General features: G+C 36.2%; 1 protein-coding gene across 1 annotated transcript; it reads left to right on the top strand.

Annotated features, from left to right (window-relative positions):
• Positions 1-1419: 1419 nt before the first annotated feature.
• Positions 1420-17948, top strand: LOC306814765 (coiled-coil domain-containing protein 171-like; the record flags this gene model as incomplete). The annotated part of the gene is made up of 9 exons (XM_079331144.1): positions 1420-1566; positions 3784-3930; positions 10202-10369; positions 12030-12218; positions 13407-13911; positions 14655-14771; positions 15611-15837; positions 16459-16638; positions 17868-17948. 9 exons carry the CDS (start codon positions 1420-1422, stop codon positions 17925-17927), a joined length of 1740 nt encoding a protein of 579 aa, XP_079187270.1. The 3' UTR covers positions 17928-17948.
• Between the last annotated feature and the right edge of the window lie 3555 nt (positions 17949-21503).

The raw sequence follows: 21503 nt of genomic DNA, 5'->3' as shown, positions 1-21503 counted from the left end.
CACTTTCAATTTAGTATAGGAGATGTATTTGTGACATTTTGGTGTTCACTGAAAAGACTGGAGCAGTCCTGGAGTTTGTAACCTTACAGGGATGGAAGAAGGCTCTGAAACTTGCAAGTGCACTTACATTGCCAGATTTTGTTTTTTAAAGATAGTAAGAAATCTGCGCTTTCACTCATTTGGAGAACACACAAATTTTAAAAATCTTCTGGTTGGTTTAAAATTCTCAAACTGCATTTTGTTTGTTTGGGTTATTTTGTTTATTTTGGTTTTGGTTTTGTTTGTTTTGTTTTTGTTGGGTTTTTTCTGGGTTTTTTTTAGGGTTTTTTTTCCTTCTGTTGGAGCCTTGCTCACCTCGTGTGGTACTTTTGATATGATCCCTACTTCTTGGACAGAGCACCTCTCTTGCAACCCTCTCTTTAGTTTTTTCTCCAAACTGCTTTTCTGCTGTTCTTCTTGAGGCTTGACTTCTTGACATCTGAGAGGTCTTCCCCATCATTATGTCCACTAATTCTCTGTTGCCCAACATGTCTCTTCTGGTTTTTTCACCCTTCTCCGGCTAGGAAGAAATTTTAGAAGAATGGGCTGAATTTGAAGTAAAAATCTGTTTGAAAGTGGTGTTCACATAAATGCCAACATAGCTAGTTGTACTCAGTAATATAAAAAGCTAATACAAAATATTTTGACCCAAAAGTCAGTTTGTGAAATGAAGCAAAGTTGCTAGTGAAACTGCTCATAGGAGAAGAACTTTTCCTTGGCATTTAAGCTTTCACAGAGAGGTATATGCAGTATTTCACTATCTTGGAGCAGTTGCTGGGCTGAAGATTTAAATCTATTGAGCAGCAGTAAATTTCCGTAGAAAAAGTAAGCCTTTGCTCATTAATCCAACCTGCCTTAGGTTTTCCTTGAGTCTTTTTCATGTGGCAGGTGTCTGTCTCTACTTTTACTTAAACTGAGCTTGAAATTAATTGATGCGGACTGAAGTGTCACATAGGTATTTGGAAATAAGCTAGCCAAGTGTTGCCAGAAAAATGCAATTTAGTTCCCCATGCTATGGAGGTCTCACTTGAAAGAGTTGAATTTTTATTTCTTTCCAAAGAGAGAAGAGCTTTAAATTGAAAAAATCTCCAAAGCATTTCTATGTCCTTGTGTGAAAGATGCTACAGGAACACAAATGTGATTGTTTCTCTGTAGTGAAACTGCAAGTGTTGATGTTCCAGCGTTTCACAGGATATCACAATACACTGAAGAACTTATGTTCATTATACCTTTTTTTCCTGAACATGCTTATTTGCAATGCTATTCATCTTTTTCTTTTTTTTTTTTTTTTTTTTTTTTTTTTTTTTTTTTTTTTTTTTTTTTTTTTTTTTTTTGTAAACAACAGTACTCAATGAAAAATATCGGCAGAAGGTAGCAGAGATGAAAAAAATATTTCGAAGTGCTCAGCGGCAGTGGGAAGAGGAGCAACAAAAATCTGCAGTGGAGAGAGATAACATCCGCAGAGTATACCTCACTGAAGTAGAATTCCTTATTAAAGAAAAAGCTCAAACAGAAAAGGCTTGTCAGGTGTGATGTATTAATAGATGGAAAGTTCCATGAGATGCTGACTGAAAATTTTTTTGGTGTAAAGTGTGTGGTATGTTGGGGTTTTTCTGGTTTAAGAGGAAAAATAGTCGTCTGTATAGCTAAAAACTGCAGAATAGTTCTGAAGATTACAGCTTCATGAAGTTACACTCAGTGTGTAACACTGGTTTGGGGCTTTGCTGGAATGTGTTGTGGCTGTTTGTCATGGTAAACACCTAACCCAAGCTGTCAGTATGCAGTGGTAGAGAAAAACAAAGGAGTTGGTGGAGAACACCTATGATCCTTCTCAAAACAAGGAGAAACACAAATCAGTTTTCATTCAAAAGTAATTCTTATAAAGGTAGGGCAGGGTGTAGGCTACTTCTAGATGGAGTTTTCTTTTTTAAGTTGCCAGGTATACAGCAGGGTAAGCTCTGAGTTTTGCCTAACAGTAAGTGGCTGAGTTAGTTTGAGGAGGCTCTGGAGGGGTATTGCCTTTTGTTGTGTACAGTGTTCTGTAGAAGTTACATTCAGAGAGTTTAATGCTGCATAAAAGATCAAAAGAAAAAGTTGAAAAAGTATGCTATGTTCTGCCAGGTAATGTTTGTCCTCAAAAAAGGACAAAAGGAGCAGTGGATGGCTCGGGACATTGTGTTTCCTGTCAGTTTCCTGACAGTGTTCTCTGCCCGTGGCTGTAGAGGAAGAGATTTATAAGTTATAACTTTGAATGTGTTGCAGTCTTTTGTGTTATGTATTTACAGGCCTGGTTTAAATCCCCTTTAGTTATTCTGAGTTATAAAATGAAAGCTAGGGAGACTTAATTGTGGTCTTAATATGCGCAGAGAAGTGGGATTCTGAGGATTTTCCAAATCCTGGAAAAAAGTGCACTTCATGAGCTGTAAGTCTGATTTAAATTGGCTGTGAAAATGCTGAGGCAGGCATGGGAGTGAAGTCGTAGAGTATTGAAATGTGACTCTGGGATACACAGGAAAAGCCACCCTCTTTCTGGGTTGGTTTTTTTTTTCCTTTAGAATACCTGTTGTTCACACACAATTAAAAAAAAAAAAAAAAAAAAAAAAAAGAAGAAGAAGAAGAAAAAAAATTCCAGCTGTGTTTTTCATGAGCAGATATTTGCAGGTGGCTATGGGGATAGTATTAAAGAGTCATACCACCTCCAAAGAGTTCAGAAATTCTTCAAAACTCTGCTGCTCATGCCGACTTCTTTAACGAGCTTGGTATATTCACGACAATTTTAGTTTGCTAATGTTAATTGCATTTCCAGTATAAAATGTTTTAACATTTTTTGTAGCAATTTGCAGCAAACTATCTGTTACTTATTTCACATTTCCCAGTTCACTTTTGTTAATATCTTAGAGATAAACCTGAAGAAATATATATTTCTGTATCTTTCCATGTATATTTTCTGTAGAAATGGTTAATTTTGTTTTATTTATTTTATTTGCATTCCAAAGGGAAGAAATCTGTCTTGCTGAACATGTAATGATAGAAGACTAAAGAAGATTAAGCTAGAAGTTTAAATTTAGTCAGATTTGTATGGACTATGGGGATTTTGTAGCAGTGACTTCACAGAGCTGCAGAGTCCAGTAATGTCAGTAATTCTCCCACCCTTTAGCTTAGTTCAGTTTCTGTATGCAGAAATTCAAGTTGGGACTAGTTATTTTATTCTACTGAGGACTTAATAAGATTTTAAAGTAATTCAGTTTCTAGATAGACGAAAATCCCTTTCAGAATAGCAGAAAATAAAATTATTTAGTCTGTGGGAGTAACTGTTTCTAAAAACATCTGAATTGAAGTTTTAGCAGTTAAAAAAAAAAATGAACTTTTGTCCTCATACATCATTTCACCAAATGCACCCTATTTCTATCACTGCCACTAAACTGGAAGACAGAATAGATTGGAAGGGCTGTACTCTTTTAGGGAAAGATATCCTGTGGAGATCTGGTTCTGACTTTAGTGTTACCACAGAATGTGATGTTCACAGTGATTTTGGGGCCAACACAGATTTCTTGGTGTGAATTAAAAGCATGTCTGCTGTTGGGTAAACACTTTTGTTGATATGTGGTGGCATCAAAGATTTTAAAATTCTAACATCTTCTAATGCAGTCTCCACTCCTCTGTTGAACTCTCTACTGCAATGCTTCATTTTAGAAAAAGTACCTCTTGATGTATTTATTTATTCATTTACCTACTTCTCTTTAGGAAATGAATGCTGTCCTGCAAAGCACGCTCAGGAAGTTGAGGGATATGGAGGTTGATCTCCATGGTTGCAGCGAGATCCTGAGGCTCCAGGCTGATCATCTGGATCTCAAGGATAGACAGAAGGACAGACTTGTCAGGGAGCCAGAGGTAAAACTTTTTGCCTGCTGCAAGAAGTCTCAGAAAGGACTGGCACAAATGAGAAGTTTCATTTTTGAGGGGTGGAACCTCTAAGTTAGGTTATGAGTGCCTTGTGTTTGATTAACAAAATGTGGAGTTTCTCAAGGAAAGGGGGATTCACAGGTGAATGCTGCTAGTCTGGCCTGGACTGGTGTTTGAACAGCAGATGGGAAGAGGTTTATGTCATTGGGAAAATACTCTTAGCGATATGGAGGTATAGGGGGAGCACTTGTGCAGGATTTGTGACCTTTTTTTTTTTTTTTTTTTTTTTTTTTAAATTAAGTGTGTTAAGCAGATAAATCTTGTGGGAAGAGGCAAAGCTTAAGCCATTTGGCTGATGTTGTGGAGAGTAGGTTTGGTAAGCTCTATGCTCTTGCTGACTTTCTCTCTAATAGGCCTTCCACATATCTCTGTTTCTCAATTATTCCTTTTTATGAATGTGTGAGATAATTCTAAGTTTAAAATTATTGACAACAGCTTTTACTTTAATTATTTATTTATTTATTTATTTTCTGTTCATATTTCCCTAACGGAAGTGCTTTGAGTGAAGATTCAGTCTCACATACTTGATACTTTGCTCTTCCTTTTCAAAATCAATGACTTCACTTTTTCTATGTAACTTTAAGTGTTTTAAATGAAATTTAACACTAATGTCTTTTTCTTGATCTTTATTGCATCACTTGAAGGCAGAAGTTATTTTGGGGTGTATTGTTCTCTTCAAATCAGTCATCACTCTAAGTGAAAAGATTTCTTTGATAGAAAACAGTGTAGTTAAAATTGCATGTGAATTTCAGTTATAGTAGCTGCGTAGTTACTGCTTTAGCTAGAAGTATTTTTTCAATTGAAATTTCATCTCCAGGCCTTTATATGAAGATAGTGGTGATAAAAAAATGCAGCAAAAACATAATTCTATGCCAATTTCTTTAACTAAACAGAAAATACTATTTTAATATTCTGGATATGTGATTTTTTTTTCTTCTGTTTATTTATTAATAGGAGTTTTCACAGTTCCAAAGTGCAAATAGTTCAGATATCATTCATTGGTTTAGGGAGACCTAATAATTTTAACAAATAAAGTTGTCTTTGAATGATGTTATCATCTTTCTGGACTTAAATATTTTCAAAATGTGTTTTTAGGCAGCTACAATGAAAACAAAGAAACTGAAGGAAAATACTGAAGCAGCAAGACTAGCACATACAGAATGTAAATGCACTACAGAAGTCATGCAGGTAAACTATTTATTAAATATTTGGTAGAAGCTTACAGTAAAACAGAAGATGAACTTGTACAGGTACAATCTTCCACAAATGTGAAGACTTCCTTGCTCCAGTGAAAAAATTGAGTAGATTTTTTGCAATGAGTATCAACAGTGTAAAAGGTAAAAGATAAGTATCTCCTTTTTTCACCTAACTATCAAGTTAATGGAATAAATATTAAAATAAGATGTCACATTCTTATTTTTGAGAATTCAAAGTAGCATTGAAACAGGAGGAAGAGAAATGTTTCACAATAGTTAACAACAGTAAAACTATAAAAATATCCTGTCCTATATCTTTGGAATGAGCGCTAAGATAATTTTGGAGTTGCAGTGCATACATCCAACTTCTCTAGATGTGAGATATTAATGAATCCTGAGGCTGCAGTTCCAAGTGTAGTTATTCGGAGTACATTTCAGCCTCAAAGCTATTGTATCTCCAGTTACCAGAGAAGTTTGAATATACAAAAAAATGTAATATATATATTATACTTGAATATTAATTTCTTGTATTATTAAACTGCATCACACAGGGTTTGATTCATTAAAGCAATTAGGGCTTATTTTAAAAAGTAATTGTGAAAAACCTGTAAGATGATTTTGAGTGATGTTGTACTGACTAACAAAGCCTTCATACTGGATTTTTGAAAAACTAAATAAGAAAATAAAAAATAATTTCATCTCTTTTTTCTTGTTTTCTGAGGAACACAAATAAGCATTGCCACTTCTTATGACCTTCTCTAATTACAGGCACCTAGATTTCTGAAGTGATGATTAAATAAGTAGTGATGATTTAGTTTTCTTGATTCCCTCTCTACTTTTACAACAAAGGAACCGGAAGGTAGCATTCATTGAAGTTAGAGATCTATCTTTTATGGGCGAAGAACTAGTAAGGTTTTCTTCCTCCTTTATGTACATAAACAAGCCCCACATGAGGTTTGTTCTGAGTGCAAGTGTAGGTTTTATTGTTAATCCCACTATTTCGTGAGTCTACATAAAAAACAGAATTCCCCTGGAAAACTTCAGTAATGTAAATAATTGGAAACAGGAAATTCCAAACACCATGATAGGACAACAAAATGTGCTTTTGGTCAGCATATCTCTTTCTCTCTGTTTTGAACTCTATGTCATTTTTACGGATTTAATGCTTTTTTAATTCTATGTAGAAATAATAGAATATATTCACCTAAAAAAAAAAAAAAGCAGAACACAATGGTGAACAGCATTGAAGACTGTTGTAGTCTTTCCTAACTTCCTTAAACTGCTTTGTTATCACTTGGTAGTTAAGAATTCGAGAACCTGAAGATGCTTTGAATGAAGAGCAAGGCAGCAGGAGAGAAGCTGTTTCAGTGGTAGCAAAGAAAGATTTCAGAGAGTCAGAAAATGCACATGAGAGAGGGGAAAAAGTGTAAGTTTCCTTCTAAAGCCATTGTAAAGTGGCTTGAGTCTAGCTCATAGTTTACATTCCCTGCAGTTTTTAGTTAGCAGAAAATCTAGTGCAATGTGCCGAACCAAAGGTTCAGAATCTTTAACCTCAGTTCATTAATAGCAGGCCCATATCAGTAACCAAAGGTATTGTGGATGGGTACAGATAATAATTGGCCTGTTACAGATTATTTTCCAAAACAAAAGTTTTGAAAATCATAGGTATCATAGAGTCCAGCCTCTTGTACTGGTTTGGGTGAGAGTAGGAAAACATATCCAGCAGGTCTAGAAAAGATGGCTTTTCTATATACACTTACATTTTAATGAAAACATTGTTTTCCACTTCAGTGAGCCCATTGAATCTCTAAGACTCTTGTCAAGAAGTTGTGTGTCATTTATAGTGGGTAATCTTTGTTTTCAACTTTTGAATGGGTGTAGAAAGCTTTAATCAGTTAAAAAATACTGAAATGTGGGAGAGCAGAGGAAATCACTTGGAGTTATGTTTACTGCCCAGCACAGTCTGCTGTGTTTGTGGTAACAGAACTTGGATGACCTCTCTGTCAGCCTAGAACTATCTGGGTCTGTATACACAGGTTTTTATGTTGACTTACACAGGGAGTAGTGGAGAACGAAAGAAACTGGTTTTCCTACAAGAATGGAAGTTTGTACCCTGAGTAATTCATTCCAGATTCATGGTTATGGAGATATTTTTAGTAAGATACTTAAAAATTGAGCTGTATAAACCTTTATTGTCTTTTGCAAACATCAATTTTAAGCAAGCTTTTGGCTTTCCTGACACCATGCCTAAATACTTCTGCTATCTTTTTAAATTCTTCCTTGGATGCCTGCCTCTGCTTTTGTCTCTTTTATACTATTGTTTGCCCTTGTAGTTTTCTCATCAGCTGGCTGTTTAGTCATACAAGGCTGTTGATGTATCTGTTTTCCTGACTGACACAGTACAATAACAGATTAAAATTCTAGGCAGTCTGCTTTAAAAGTCATGACAGAGTAGAGTCAGACATGTGGGAGCCTTAGGAGAAAGAACTGTACTTGAAATCAGGATTGATGATGCACGATGTGGCATGGTCTCTCTGAAGACAGCTGTTGCATTAATTAAAATACGAAGAATTCTGTTTGTTATATGTAATTTTGAGGCTCTATCCAAATAATCAATTGAATTTCATTACATAGGGTGTGATAACTGAAAACATAACCACTTGAAAAGTCATTCTTAGAAGGAGTATAAGTTCATTCAATTAAGAAAGGCAAGCAACTTCAGAAGCCATATGATGTGCTAACATGGTATCTGCCATATTCATTGATTATCCTTGAAAAGAATATAATGCATTTGACAGAGTAATTTTGGTTAAAGCATCTTATTGTGGAAACTTTCCCAGTTCCCTCAAATGTGCAATGGAGAGAGGGGGCAGAGGAAAGGAAGGAAATTGAAGAGCCCTCTGGGAGATTAGTGAATGCTGTAACCAGCTTCAGCCTGCATGAAGGCCCAGTGGTAAGGAAAGAAAGCCTGTGGCACATATTGTTTAAGTTTTGTTAAACATATTGTCAAAATATTTACTGTACTAAGGATTTGCTGCTTTTGTTGTGCTGAGCTGTGGAAGAACTGCCATTCTCTTACCCTGGTTGTTATAATGCTACCTTCTTTATAATTGAAAACATGAATAAAGGCAATCAAAGCCTTAGAGAAGCTGATTGAAAATGTTTTTACATGATATGAATCTATTTAACTGAAGAGTTATTTTCAGAAAACTGTTATTTTAAAAGTATGGGTAAGATGTACCGGAATTCCTAATTAAGAAGGCATTTTGTAGATATGGAAAATGATTTCTTGTGAAGAATGTTCTTTTTCTACCCAAACTTGTTTGTCAAGTTTCATTAGCTACCATTGTAGAAATGTTTATTTCTATTTCACACAACCTTTTGGTTTCAGCACAAATACTTGACTGTAAAAATTACTTGAAAATTGCTTGTTTGAAAGTGGCAAAACAGAAGGGATATTTTGTTGTTGTTTTGTTTGTTTTCTTGTTTTGCTGTGGATTTGGCACATTGGACATATTTCACTGGATTATTTTCTGCAATCTTTCTCCTCTTACATGACCACTGTGGGCTTTTGTACTATCTTTACCCAATACATTTTGAATAACAATTTTGCCATCTTTTTTTTGCATAGCAGCAGGGACAAAGGTAAGTTCTTGTTCATACTTCATTCTCAGCAACAGAGATACCCCCTTTCCCTGGGGCCAAAGGATCTTTTTTCCAAAACATTTCTGAAACCTTTTCTGTGCCTGCATTTCCCACAGTTATGTTACTAAAAGCTTAAACAAAAAAGGGATTGTTTCACTGTCATATTCATAGAGCTGGCTATTGAAATTGTTTTACGCAAAGGATTTCAAACCACGGGACTATCCTCAGCAGGTAATAAAAATGCTAATTTTTGGAAGAATTGTGTTAGTGGATCCCTCATGAGATTAGATATTTATTGCCTTGAATGGCTTTATATTTTTCCCAAATCTTTTTGTGTTTGTTTGGGAAGCAGGAGTCCCTGTATGTGATTCTCTTTACTCTATTGAGCTTTGATATTGCTTCCCAAAATGAAAAAACAGAAGGCTGTAGCAGAAACTAAGTACAGATAACTTTTAATATATTGCTGTTGGTCTTTGCTATATCCATAATAAAACTGTGTGAAAATGTGTGTTCTCTTCCCTTCATTTTCCTTTTCTGACCTATACAGTATTTTTTAATGTTTTATACCACTTTTATGCTCCCTGAATATGTTCTTTCCATTCTAGTGTGAGAATATTATATTGATTTCTGACCGTACTGATACAGTGGTTGACATCCTTTGTGCTCATGGCATTTGAGATACAGCTTTGTATTATCTTAATCAAAGTTTCAAAGTTGCTGGTATCTACTTAAAGTATGAAGAGTTGAATTGCTACTGCATGCTGTTGTTGCTAGAATTTATTTCTAAGTTGAATGAATTTATTATAGCACTGATTAAAATAACTGTAAATAAATGAGGCATGGCTTGTGGAGTTTGTCTGATGGAGCTGTAGGCTTATTTTGGCCAGTGATTCAATCATATATAATCTATGCAAAACGAAATTTTTAAAGAATTTAGAGTGTGTTGAGTTGCCAAGCACCACAACTGTGAGCTGTGCAGGTGTTGGGACACAGTTTGAATGCACCTGAAAGTGTTAACATGGGTGAATTAATTGCATCCACTAAGAGCATGGAAATTTTTATCTGTACCAGGTTGTGGTTGTGGTCCCCACAGGACTGGAATTTATTCACATACTTTATTTACATACTGTGTCTAATTAGATACATTTTGTGAAACCTGTTTTCTTATGCTGCTGTAATATTGTGCAATACTATGACTGCTATTATTAGAAATGAACTGAGGAATTTCACAAAGCTGTGAGAATAAACTTTGAGGGTTTGTTTTCAGCTGCATGCAGCATTGCTACTTCATATATGACACCTCTCTCTTGAGTTTAACGTTGCCCAGATACAGCTATTAATTTTTCTTTGTGTTCCAGATGGAGGTGTCCATCCTCTTGAACATATTCCAGAGCATGGCAGACGCCCATGTGATTGCCAGACACCCGGACGTTCCCCCGGAAGTGTTACCCTGGAGAGAGTTTTGTGAGCTCTTGCGGGACAATGTTGAAGCCCTGATCTTGAACTTCCACAAGGCTAACAAGAGGGTGAGCTGCCTCTGCTGAGCTCACTGATATTTGTTCACACTGCAGTCTTGTTGAAAAAGACTGATACACACCCCCCCAAAAGGATTTGAATGTTAACAAATGAATGCCATTAATCATGGCTTGTCCACTGCTCAGTTTGATGCTCTTGCTCTGGGCACTTAGATCTGACTGGTGTGTGCATCAAGTCTCTCAGCTCCACTCCCTGTGCAGGACATGCTGAAAGGACTATCTGACACCAAACACAGGGCCTAATTAAAAGACAATAAATTCATCTTACTGATGAAGGAATTCACAGAATGTAGTCATTCACAATCATGAAGCAAATCTTTATTTTACCATAATCCTGGGGCAAAATGCACTTAGTCCAAGAATACCATCTTTAAATAATGTGTTTATAATTCAGATGTACAGAATGCCAGTGTGGGGTTTTTTGTTTAATTGTTACTTCTGGATTATGACATTTTTATTCAGAAATACAATAGAAATAACTATTATAAAGCATGCTAGTATTTGTGTGAAAGGGGAGCTGTACTTTTTGAGTGATTTTAATGCAAGTGAGCTTACATGGCCATTCTCCCCAGAAATCCTTGTGTTTTTAGAAAGGAAAAAGCCCCCTTTTAAATAACTCACCTGACTCTAGAGACTAAGCTCTACCACCCTTTAGGATTTCACTTTTTGTTCTGGTTTATTTCTTTTTTGAAGTAGAGGAGGAAAGGGAAGAAAAGGGAAGGGGGTGAATATTGTTGGCCGTGTTTGTGGAGCTTGTGTCTTATTGTTGCTTGCTCTTTATTAAGTATTGTTATTGAGAGTGATTGTGAGGTCTCTAGGGCTCTTCTCATGTGCTTAGCAGCTTTTCTGGGATTTTAGACTGTGTTGTACAAAACATTTTTTCCTACAGTTCTGTGTGATCTATCTGGAAGTACCTTGCTGATGTTTCTGGTTAGAAGATGCAGGTGTGTCCATGTGGAGATCATTGTTGGCTTGGTTCATTCCTCCATTTAGTTTGCATGGGAGGTGCAGTGTTAAACCACAAGAGTGAATCCCTTCATGCTTGTTGAAAACACATCATGAAATTACAAGCTAGTCATAAGGAAAACATTCTCAGTGCTAGAATTCCCTGGAATTCTGGTAAAACTTAATAATAATCTGGAATGTCCTGGCTTTTAAACACCACCATCAAGAAAAAACACCAAACAAAAATAAACAAAACCACAAAAAACCAAAACCAACCAAACAAAATACCCCCCAATATTTCCCCCCAAAAAACCCACAAACAAACAAACAAAAACTAAAGGCTGTGTTTTAATTATTGTTTGCCATCATCACAAACTTCTAAAGAATATATTTGGATTATTAATTTACTAATTTACTAAAATGTAATACATTTTTTTTAAACAAAAGTATGATGTATCGGGATCAGATTTCTTACAAAGAAGTTGGTAAACATCTGCAAGATGGTACAAGGATGGCAAAACTGAAACCAAATAGAATATATTTCAGTTTTGTCTTGAGAAACAGATAATTAATCCATCATGAAAGGTTATACTTAGTTTTAATAAAAATATTGAAGAAATTGCAGTTTCGATTTTATGCTGGAATAGTCTCTGCTTAACTTAAAGTGAAAAGGTAAATAATTTCTTCTTAAATGCTTGTCACACAGATATCCCACCTAGAATATGTTTGCAAGCACAAGACTGACACTATGAACAACCTTCAGCAGAACCAGGAGGATGCTTTTGCAAAAATGTCTGGACAGTTAAAAGCACAGGAAGATTGCTGGCAGAAGGAAAAGCAATATCTTGAACATCAGTACTCAAATCTCCTTGCAGAAGTTCATGCAAGAGCACAAGTAAGGAACTGTCTACTTACAATTTTTTTTAAGCATTTGATGGATTATTTCAGTAGTTTAAGCCCCTTAGCAGTTTAAGGTAATTTGAGAACTTTCATATATTTTTAAAGTTAAAAAAACAAAGCTAACAACAAACCAACCCATCACTGCTCTAATATTAACATAACTTAGAATAATACATAAATTATTTTATTGAAACATTCTGAGGAGAGTTTGGTCTACAGCCCCAGTTCAGAAGACTGATTTGGTCTACAGCTGGTAGTATTTTTTTTCTTTTTTTCTGGGAATGTTAAAGCTGTAAGATCGAATTTGCTTATTTCAAGAATTACAGAGGACGGCAGCTACTTTTTCAGCATCATCATTTGCAGAGATTGTATAGAGTAACAATAATGTGGTGTTAACTGGGGATAAATTTAGTTACATACATATTGCCCCTAAGGACAATGGCAGATTTCAACAGAGTTAAGTAAATCTGTTTTAATGATACTATAGTGAGAAGTGGTTTTAAAAAGTAAAGTTCTCACTTCTTGTTAGATTAGCTATTTGCAATCCAAAATATTCTGTTATTCCACAACCACCATTTACTGTCTTTACCATCACATTCCTTCACACCTGTTTCAATTAAAAGTGTTGTGTGAATAAAGGAAATAGATGTCCCTTGTTACTTGTGAGTTACCACAACTTACTTCATCAGAATAACGCTGTATTTGATGCAGATTTCAGGACTGGAAATCTTTGCATGCTGAAAAGTTTAATCTGTCTAGTTTCATGGTCCAGCCTTCCTTACTTTTTTCCTCTCACTTACACGGGCTTTCTGCTTGGTAGAGGAACGTTCTCTCTGAAATTGGAAGATCTTATTACTGCTGTTAAGACAACTCAGAAACTATATTGAACTACCTTCTGGGAGCTGTCATGGTACTGGTGGATTGTTGTCAGAAATCAGGAGTCCATTTACAGTTGATGATCATACGAATTTCCCTCATACCATTGCTTGGTTTCATACATGTGATTTTAATTGATAATTGTTTACTAGAAGAGATCCTTTCATCACCCTCATTACTAACAAGTTTTGCTCCTTTAATGCATTCTTTGAATGGCAGAATTAACTATTTTCTTTTAGCTCTTGTCTAGGTAAAAACCACTGAGTTAATATTTCTTCCATTTCTGTTTGGTTTGTTTCTGTCGCAGGAATATGAAAAAACAGCACAGAAAAGCAGGCAAAAAGTGTATGGCCTTGAACAAATCTGTGAGAAGCTGGCCCATGAGAACAATTCTATGAGAAATGCATTATCACATGCTCACAAGGAGCGCTCATCTCTGCTGGCAGCCTGTGCTCTGCTGTCAGGGGCCCTGTGTCCTCTCTACAGCCGACTGTGTGCTATGTCTTCCCAAAGAGACATTCTCCAGGACCAGGCAAACTTTCACGAATTAGTGAACCAGAAAATCAGGAGCCTCCTTTATGCTCTCCCTACTAACATGGAAAGCAATCAAGACGAAGAAAGGCTGAGGCAGAGAAGGGCCAAAGAGCTGATTTATGTGTTCAGAAGAGCTGTGATTGCAGTTCTGGCCACTAACAGGCTGAGAGCTCTGGCCCGATATTCTTACTCCCTTTTCGTCTGGACAGATGGCTCAAGAGGAAGCACTAGAATTCAAGTTTGTGTGGGAGAATCCAAAGGCAGGCATCACGAGTCACGTAAGTGAAAGGGTTTGAAAGCGTTATGTCAAATTACATGGTTAGGGAATAACAAACAGCAATGTTGTTGTTGCTGGGGCATATTTAATGACATTTTGATAAATATTATTTATGGATTTATGTTTTTTATGTTTTTTGACAAATGTATTTTGCTTTAAGAGGAAATGCTTAGTCTGTTAAGCATTGCAAGAAAAATTGCAATTATACACATGAACTCAACACTATCTGGTATCATTGATATTTGTGTTATGTATTTCAGAAGTAGGTCCTACAGCATCTTCTCTGCAGTAATATCTTGCAATGTTCCCAAATGATCAACCATCAACTTGTTTTTTGTTGTTTGGGTTTTTTTTAAAAAGACATTTCCTCTTCTTTTTTAATAGTTTTTAATATTTGTTTCCTATTAAAATCCAGAAAAAAATTTTCTTTCTGATTCAGATGAAATATTAGCATGGCTTTTAGAAATTTTTTTTACAGATTATGTCTATCTGTCCCTTTCTGTTGACAGACCAGTATATGCTTCCCTTTACAAGGATAAATGATACCAAAAATGTTTTGCAAATTAGAAGATTAATCTACTTTTTTATTTTTTTTTTTTTTCAGTAGTAGTTCTGGAAGAATGCTTAATATGGCCTAAGTGGTTTATGTGCTTCTTTTTGGTTAATTTCTGAAAGAGCTGGAGATAGCAGTGTGCTGTATCTTAATAATTCACTTATCCTGCCAGCTGCAATTCTGTTCCACAGGTTTAAAAGAGGAAGGAGTTGACTCTATTGAAGCACTTGATTGGTTGACTAGCTCTAACCTCTATACTGCAATAATCAGTTCCTTCTCTGAACTGCAGGATGTTCTCAACAAACCAGGTAATTTTAACAGTATATTGTTGTGGCAGAAATATATTTTAAAAATAAATAAATCAGGGTGGTCACATAATTTCCATTTTAACAATTTTATCTGAGCTATTCTGTATCATAGCTCTGAAGAGATATTTCTGATTATTATGATAAATACCTTTGATTAGAGGTTATATCCTGAGCTAGTTAATAGGAATTTTAGTGGGGCTGTTTCCCTGAAGGGGTAATTTTATTGCAGGGTAAAATAATACGCCTCTTCTACATTTTCTGAATGATCACATCTCTGTACTGTTGGAACAGATGAATTTTCTTTAATGGCTGATAGGATATTTTATCCTTTCAGTATATAGAGCCATGGAAACAGAAGGCTGTGGAGTGTTTTTGGATGTTGTTTGCAGCAATAACTGAAACAGGCTCCCTTGGTTCTTCTGCATTGCTGCCATCCCTGGTTCTCCATTAAACTGTACTTTTAGAGTCCCCACATTTTTGTCACAGGAAAAAGAACATTAGAAGAGGAATAATTTATATGAATTAAGGGAAATAGCATGACAAAGACAAGGTGATGCATTTTCCAGAAGGCTGAAGACTAAATTGGTATAAAAGTTGTCATTGAATCAAATGTATTCAAATTCAGTTTGAGGCACTTTCTTCTTTGATCATGCTGTTTTCAATAAATTGAATTCATATCCTTAAAAAGCAAAGCTTGAACCATGTGTCAGATTCAGTATTTTTTATTTCAGAATATTTACAGGTTCCATCCTGTATACCTGAAAAAAAGAGACAGATATTACAAGAAACCAGAACTAATAACCTGCTTGATGGTTCCTTTTTGATGTTGTTTCTTAAAGATCCAAACTCCTGGATTTCTGGACACTCACTCATCAATGCAGCCAGGAACTCCTTTGCAAAACTGATGGACAATCTGAGCATGTTGATGGAGACAGTTCAAGGGAAATCTTGCGAGTGCAGAGCTTACCTGGAGAAGGACTCCCTGATACAGAGGCTGGCTAGTGGACTCCACAGAGTAAATGCCCAGGCTCTGGAAGCTGGACTGTATGACAGACTGCCCAGCACAGTAAGCAGATTTGCAGTCTTCATTCATCAGCACAGAAGGTTTACAGTAACAGTGAAACTCTCTTGATAGCACCATTGATTTAGTTTCAGGCTTGTCATGAGTCCATGACAATGAACTAAGAGGACACTCAGAAGTTGATTTGTCATACATTAGGGTGTGGATAGGTCTTTTATTGACAGAGGATTTTTGGAGGAGGTTTAGTGTGTATCCAAGTAAAATATTTTTTTTAACAAACTGTATTAGCTTACAAGAACAAGTTTGCTTTTGGCTTGATGTGAATGTTAAGGTTTCTTTTTATTATTGTTTTCTGTTTTCTCATGTTTACTATACTTCCTTTCAGTAATGATAATCTTCTTCCCTTTAACCGGAATCAAAGGCTTAACTCCTTCTCTCATAATCTTTTATAGTAGACTTTAGGTGAAAATAGTACTTCCTTGTAAACAGAATTTGCAGTATCCCTCGGTAGGTGACAGGTTCAAACTTTTGCCCTTGTGTATGTCTTTTAGAGATAGAGGAAAATAGGATAGTTTTGTCTTAATTTTCTTGGGTCTTGAACATGTTTAGTTTTATTGCTAAATAGCAGATTTTATAGCCCATCAACTTGTTTTTGTTTGCTGACAGAGAAACATAGCAATCTTGCAGCAAGAAATATTTGAATTTTCACGAAGGCTTCATACAGCAGAGGTAGAAGGCTGCTCACTGTTCCTGCAGCTTGCAGAATTGAAATGGACTTTCAATGAGATGCAGGTAGATGGTGAAAAAGCCCACAGATTGCAAGAGCAATTAAACGAACTGCAACATGTAAGTATATTTGATTTGGAGACTCTATTGCTTAAAAGAGATTATCCTTTCTATACTTTTTTGATTTGTTTACTTTTGGAAAACAAGCAAAAAATTGATTTACTTTTAATAGAATTTTCCAGAAAACTTGCCTTGTAAATGTCACTAAACTAGAAGCCAGATGTGTTTAGAAATACCCCTTTTCCACTGGAGTTTCCTTTTGATTTGTAGAAAGAGATATCCTGCGTAAATTACAGTTTGGTCTTCAGAAATCCAGGTTCTCCCATTTGTTGGAAATGTTAATGTGATTTATGTATCCTAAAAGAACATTCCACTTCAACAGAGTAAAGTCAGCTGGAATGAGAGTGTTCAATAAGAATGTTCACGAGAAGTATGAAATATAAATTTAGCAGTTTAAACTCTCTATGGATGTTGATTAATGCTATAATAAATACATTACAAATTTTAGTGGGTCTGTTTCCCTGAAAAAGTAACTTTATGATGGCAGGGGAAAAGCCTTTTCCTACATTCTCAGTACTACAAATGCACAGAATTCCCCTGAGTATTTTGCTGTTGCTGATTGACTTACTGAAACACTGTAGGCTCCATAACCTGAAGCATAGCTTGTAGAACCTGTCAGTGTATCCCAATCCAAACACTTCCAAGTGGAGAATATCTGCTAGATGATGTTACACCCATCATCCTTCATGTTCCTAGCTAGTAAAATAGATTTTTTTCTCAAAATTACATAATCATCTTCAGTTTTGTTCTTAACAGGTTTTATTCCCTTAGTATTTCAGGACAGTTAGATGAAAATTGTCACATTTTAGGCTGTAGTTGAAGTGCAGATAATGAGTTTCCTTGAAGAATTATTTTTACTTTCTGGAACAATTTTTGTAGGAAATAAACAGTCCACAAAGGTGTTTGGAAGGATTAAAGGCTAACCACTAAAATTATTCATCTGCACATTTTTCATTCTAAATATTGAAATTTAGCATCTTACGGTGCAAATTTGAATAAAATAATGAATGCCAAGACTTTACGTGAATGTTCTTTATAAAAAACAGTAATTAACTGGTCTACCATTTTATTGTTCAGTGATCTGTCTTCTTGTTAAAAAGCCTCTATACAAATCCTAGGCATGCAGTTGTTTTAGAATTTGGTGTATTTGCAAATGGAACTCAGAAAATCAGGTAGCGAAACCACTGAATATCGTTACAGAATGAGACACAACTTATTTCTCTTTCCAGAAAATAATCACCCAAGATAATACACATGAGAAATTAGAAAATGCTTTGCAGCGTGAGTGAGGCAAGGTTGCTCTTACAAGACCTCCTGAAGCTATGGCTTCAGGAGTTACATAGTAGACTAGAATTGTACACAAGTGCAGACACAGATAGAAGCCAAGAATCAAATGTATCTCTGATGGTAAGATTATTCTTCTGGAGCAGTCATCAGAATTTTATCTTTTGTTAAAAAGAACAAACAAAGCAGTCCTTGAGTAAATAAAATAACAGGAGTAAATGTACACGCATTCTTCAGTCTGCTGGAATTTTAGGCTACTGAGAAAACACTTCAAAGACTCTTCTTTTTTTTTTAAGCTATGGATGTTTTATTTTTAAAAATTTAAGAAAATGTCCTCAATGTTTGGTTTAGGTTTTTTGGCTACAATAATTTTGTTTTCTAAAACACATTTATACATAATTAATATGCTAAAAGCTCAGATTTTTCTGAGTCAACAATGCTTTTGCTAGGAAATTCATAAAACCTCAGAATGCAGTGGGCCAAATCTACTTCACAATCAGTTTGTCTTCCATATTGGTCAGTTGCCAATGGCATAACGTGAAGTTTATTTGGGCTGACGAGTTACTCTGCTCTCTGTCTGCTGGCAGAGTCTCTCTGATGCAATGGAGGAGATGAGGACAAGAGACCAAGTTCTGAATCACCAGAAGAAACTCCTGAAAAACATGGAGCAGGACCGGGAGCAGCTGTGGGAAGCTCTCCAGGAGGCAGAACATGCCATCCAACAGGCAGCCAAGTGAGCCCTGGGGCCTGTCCCTTAAAGTCAACAAAAATTTCAATTCCTGCTTCTATGGGCAGATTCTAAACTTGGCCAGCATAAGAGAGGAGGAAAGTACATTTGTCTCTCTTTTTTTGAAATTCGGGTATAGTCTTCTAAAAACAAAAGTGATAGTTCAAAATACCAGGTCATACATTTTATGCAGTTATCCCATAATTGTGCTCCAAATTCTGGGTGCTGAAATAACTGCAAACAAAATACCTGTGCTATCTTACTGGTCTGACAACATCCCTTGACTTGAAGGAGCTTATTACTAACTTACCATTATTTGTTCAGATAAAAAAAATCTTTACGTACTTTGTTTTCTAATACTTATCATAGTATGAAGTATGTATTACGAATATTTTTGTTCTGTGGCTAAGATCTATAAAAATTTTAGTTAATTAAAATTTCTCAGCATAGTTGGGATCATTCATATTCTGGAAAACAATATCTGAAAAGTGTTAAGGCTTTTATACACCAGGGAAATAATGCAAGTCATACAGTCCTCAATTAAAGATTTAACGAGCTAATTAAAATGACAAATGTTATTTGGTAGGATTTGATCAAAGCAGGTGTCAACTGCTGAAGGATATGTTCTAGAAAGCTTGCCCTTTTCATCCTGCCTCAATCTATTTTTAACTTTTTAGTAAAGATCATACCTTGTGGCCATACATATATCAAGAAAAGGTTATTTTGGTGTGAAGTGGCTTTAAAACCAGCATTTTTTTTTTTCTGTATGTAGCAGCTGAATATCAACAAAGATAACTACTCTTCCCTTCATTGTTCTAGCAACTCTTCACAGCAAATAGGGTTTTTTTCTCTCGTTGGAACATACAAGCAAAGCAGATGAAATGAACAGAATCTGCCAGTGTTTTCCAATACAACAATATAATACCATCCTGCTAGAGACTTTTTATAACCTCTATACCCAAAACATGATAACTATTCATTGATAGGCCTATAATTACATCTATTTTAATTGCTTATCCTTGACAGAAGCATCTTTCATATGAAAATACACCAAATGATGGTATATGACCTATTTTTAGAGTTTGCATTGGATATATAAAAAAGAGAGAGAATCCTGATAGTTTGAGTTATCAACAATTATTTTACAAGACATGACAGCCATAAAGTAGCAGAAGATTAATTTCTACATTGGTAGAGCTTCAGTTCTATAAAGTTACTCCATTGTTCTTTTTTTGGTTTTGTTTTTTTTTTTTCCTTACAATAGAGACAAAAGGTTGATCATTAATCATATGAAAGCTGTGGATGCTACCCTGAATATGGTAAGAATTTGAAGCCTCTCTGATTTATGTTTCCAAACATGCCAGAGCCTTAGAACTGCATATTCTCAAGTGTCTCAGTTTGAAAAACAAGTGTCTGCTGGGGAAGGAAGGCAGGAGCCTCCCTTGGATTGGAGAATACAAACCCCCTCCCACCCTCTGAATTGTTATAATTTTGAAATTAAGGGGCTCTCAGGCAAAGATATGAGGAAAGGAGTAACAGTTCTTTACCAGTTTGTATAACAAGGCAAACAAACAACAGCAGCTATGGCATTAGTAACAGACAGCAGCAGGGCCCGTGAGAGCCGAGACAGGGAAGGTGATGGGCACAGGCCCTGCTTGGGCAGGCGGGTGTCAATGAGGGACAGGGACAGGGACAGGGACAGGGACAGGGACAGGGACAGGGACAGGGACAGGGCCGGGGCACGGACAGGGACAGGGACAGGGACAGGGACAGGGACAGGGACAGGGACAGGGACAGGGACAGGGACAGGGACAGGCTCGGCATTCCTGGGAACGCGGCGAGGGGCACAGGCCCTGCTTGGGCGGATGGGTGTCAATGAGGGACAGGGACAGGGACAGGGACAGGGACAGGGACAGGGACAGGGACAGTGACAGGGCTGGGACAGGGACAGGGACAGGGACAGGCTCAGCATTCCCGGGAACACGGCGATGGGCACAGGCCCTGCTTGGGCAGGCGGGTGTCAATGAGGGACAGGGACAGCGGCTGCTCTCAGGAGCAGAGGCTCAACCCGCAGGAGAAGCAGCAGCTGCGGGCTGCTTCAGGGGAGAAGTTGTTGTAAAGCAACTTCCTTTCCTTAAAATTGACGTTTCCCCCCTCAAATTCTTCTATCTTAAAATGAAATAAAATGCAAATTTGTAGTAGACAAACAAGTTGTTCTAAATGTAGAAGTTATTACAAAATTTGCTTTCCTCTCCTCACTGAGCACCACTTCTGGTTGCCAAGTGAAGACTAATGGAACACAAAAAATTGGCATTTGTGAGTTTAACCATCTACTGAGTAATGAGAGGTCACATACTTGGTGGCCATAAAACATTTGTCTTTGTGTCTGCTGCTTTAACTTTAGAAACATCATAAATAGGAAAAGGCAGGAAGTCATAATCCGTGGTCAGAAACTTTATGGTATTTCTTTAAAGCGTATTTTAAATTCAACAGTAATCTCAGGTTTTTTCTCTGACTTGTACAATTGTGCCCTACTATAGGACTATTTGAAGGTCCAACAAAGCTGTATATATTAATTATTTAGTAGAAAGGACTATTTTCAACTGTAGTTCTAGTGTCAGATAGTTTTATAATTGTTTTTAATCTAGAGCAGCATAGAGCAAAATAAATGTTTTCATACCTTGAAGTGTCAATTTCCATACTGCATCTTTAATTGCTACCAACATAGGAAACTCTATTTTAGTTTCTGCATTCATCAAAACTGTTGTTAATTTTATTTTCAGATACCTTTTTCAAGTCTCTTTCCCTTGATGTTCATGGAAATTGACAGAACCTAAACTGTGTGCTTCACCTG

The sequence above is a fragment of the Erithacus rubecula genome (assembly GCF_903797595.1).
Source record: "Erithacus rubecula genome assembly, contig: SUPER_Z_unloc_2, whole genome shotgun sequence".
Lineage (NCBI taxonomy): Eukaryota > Metazoa > Chordata > Aves > Passeriformes > Muscicapidae > Erithacus > Erithacus rubecula.
Note: the sequence above shows the minus strand (reverse complement) of the source record. Positions and strands in the feature narration are given on the sequence as shown.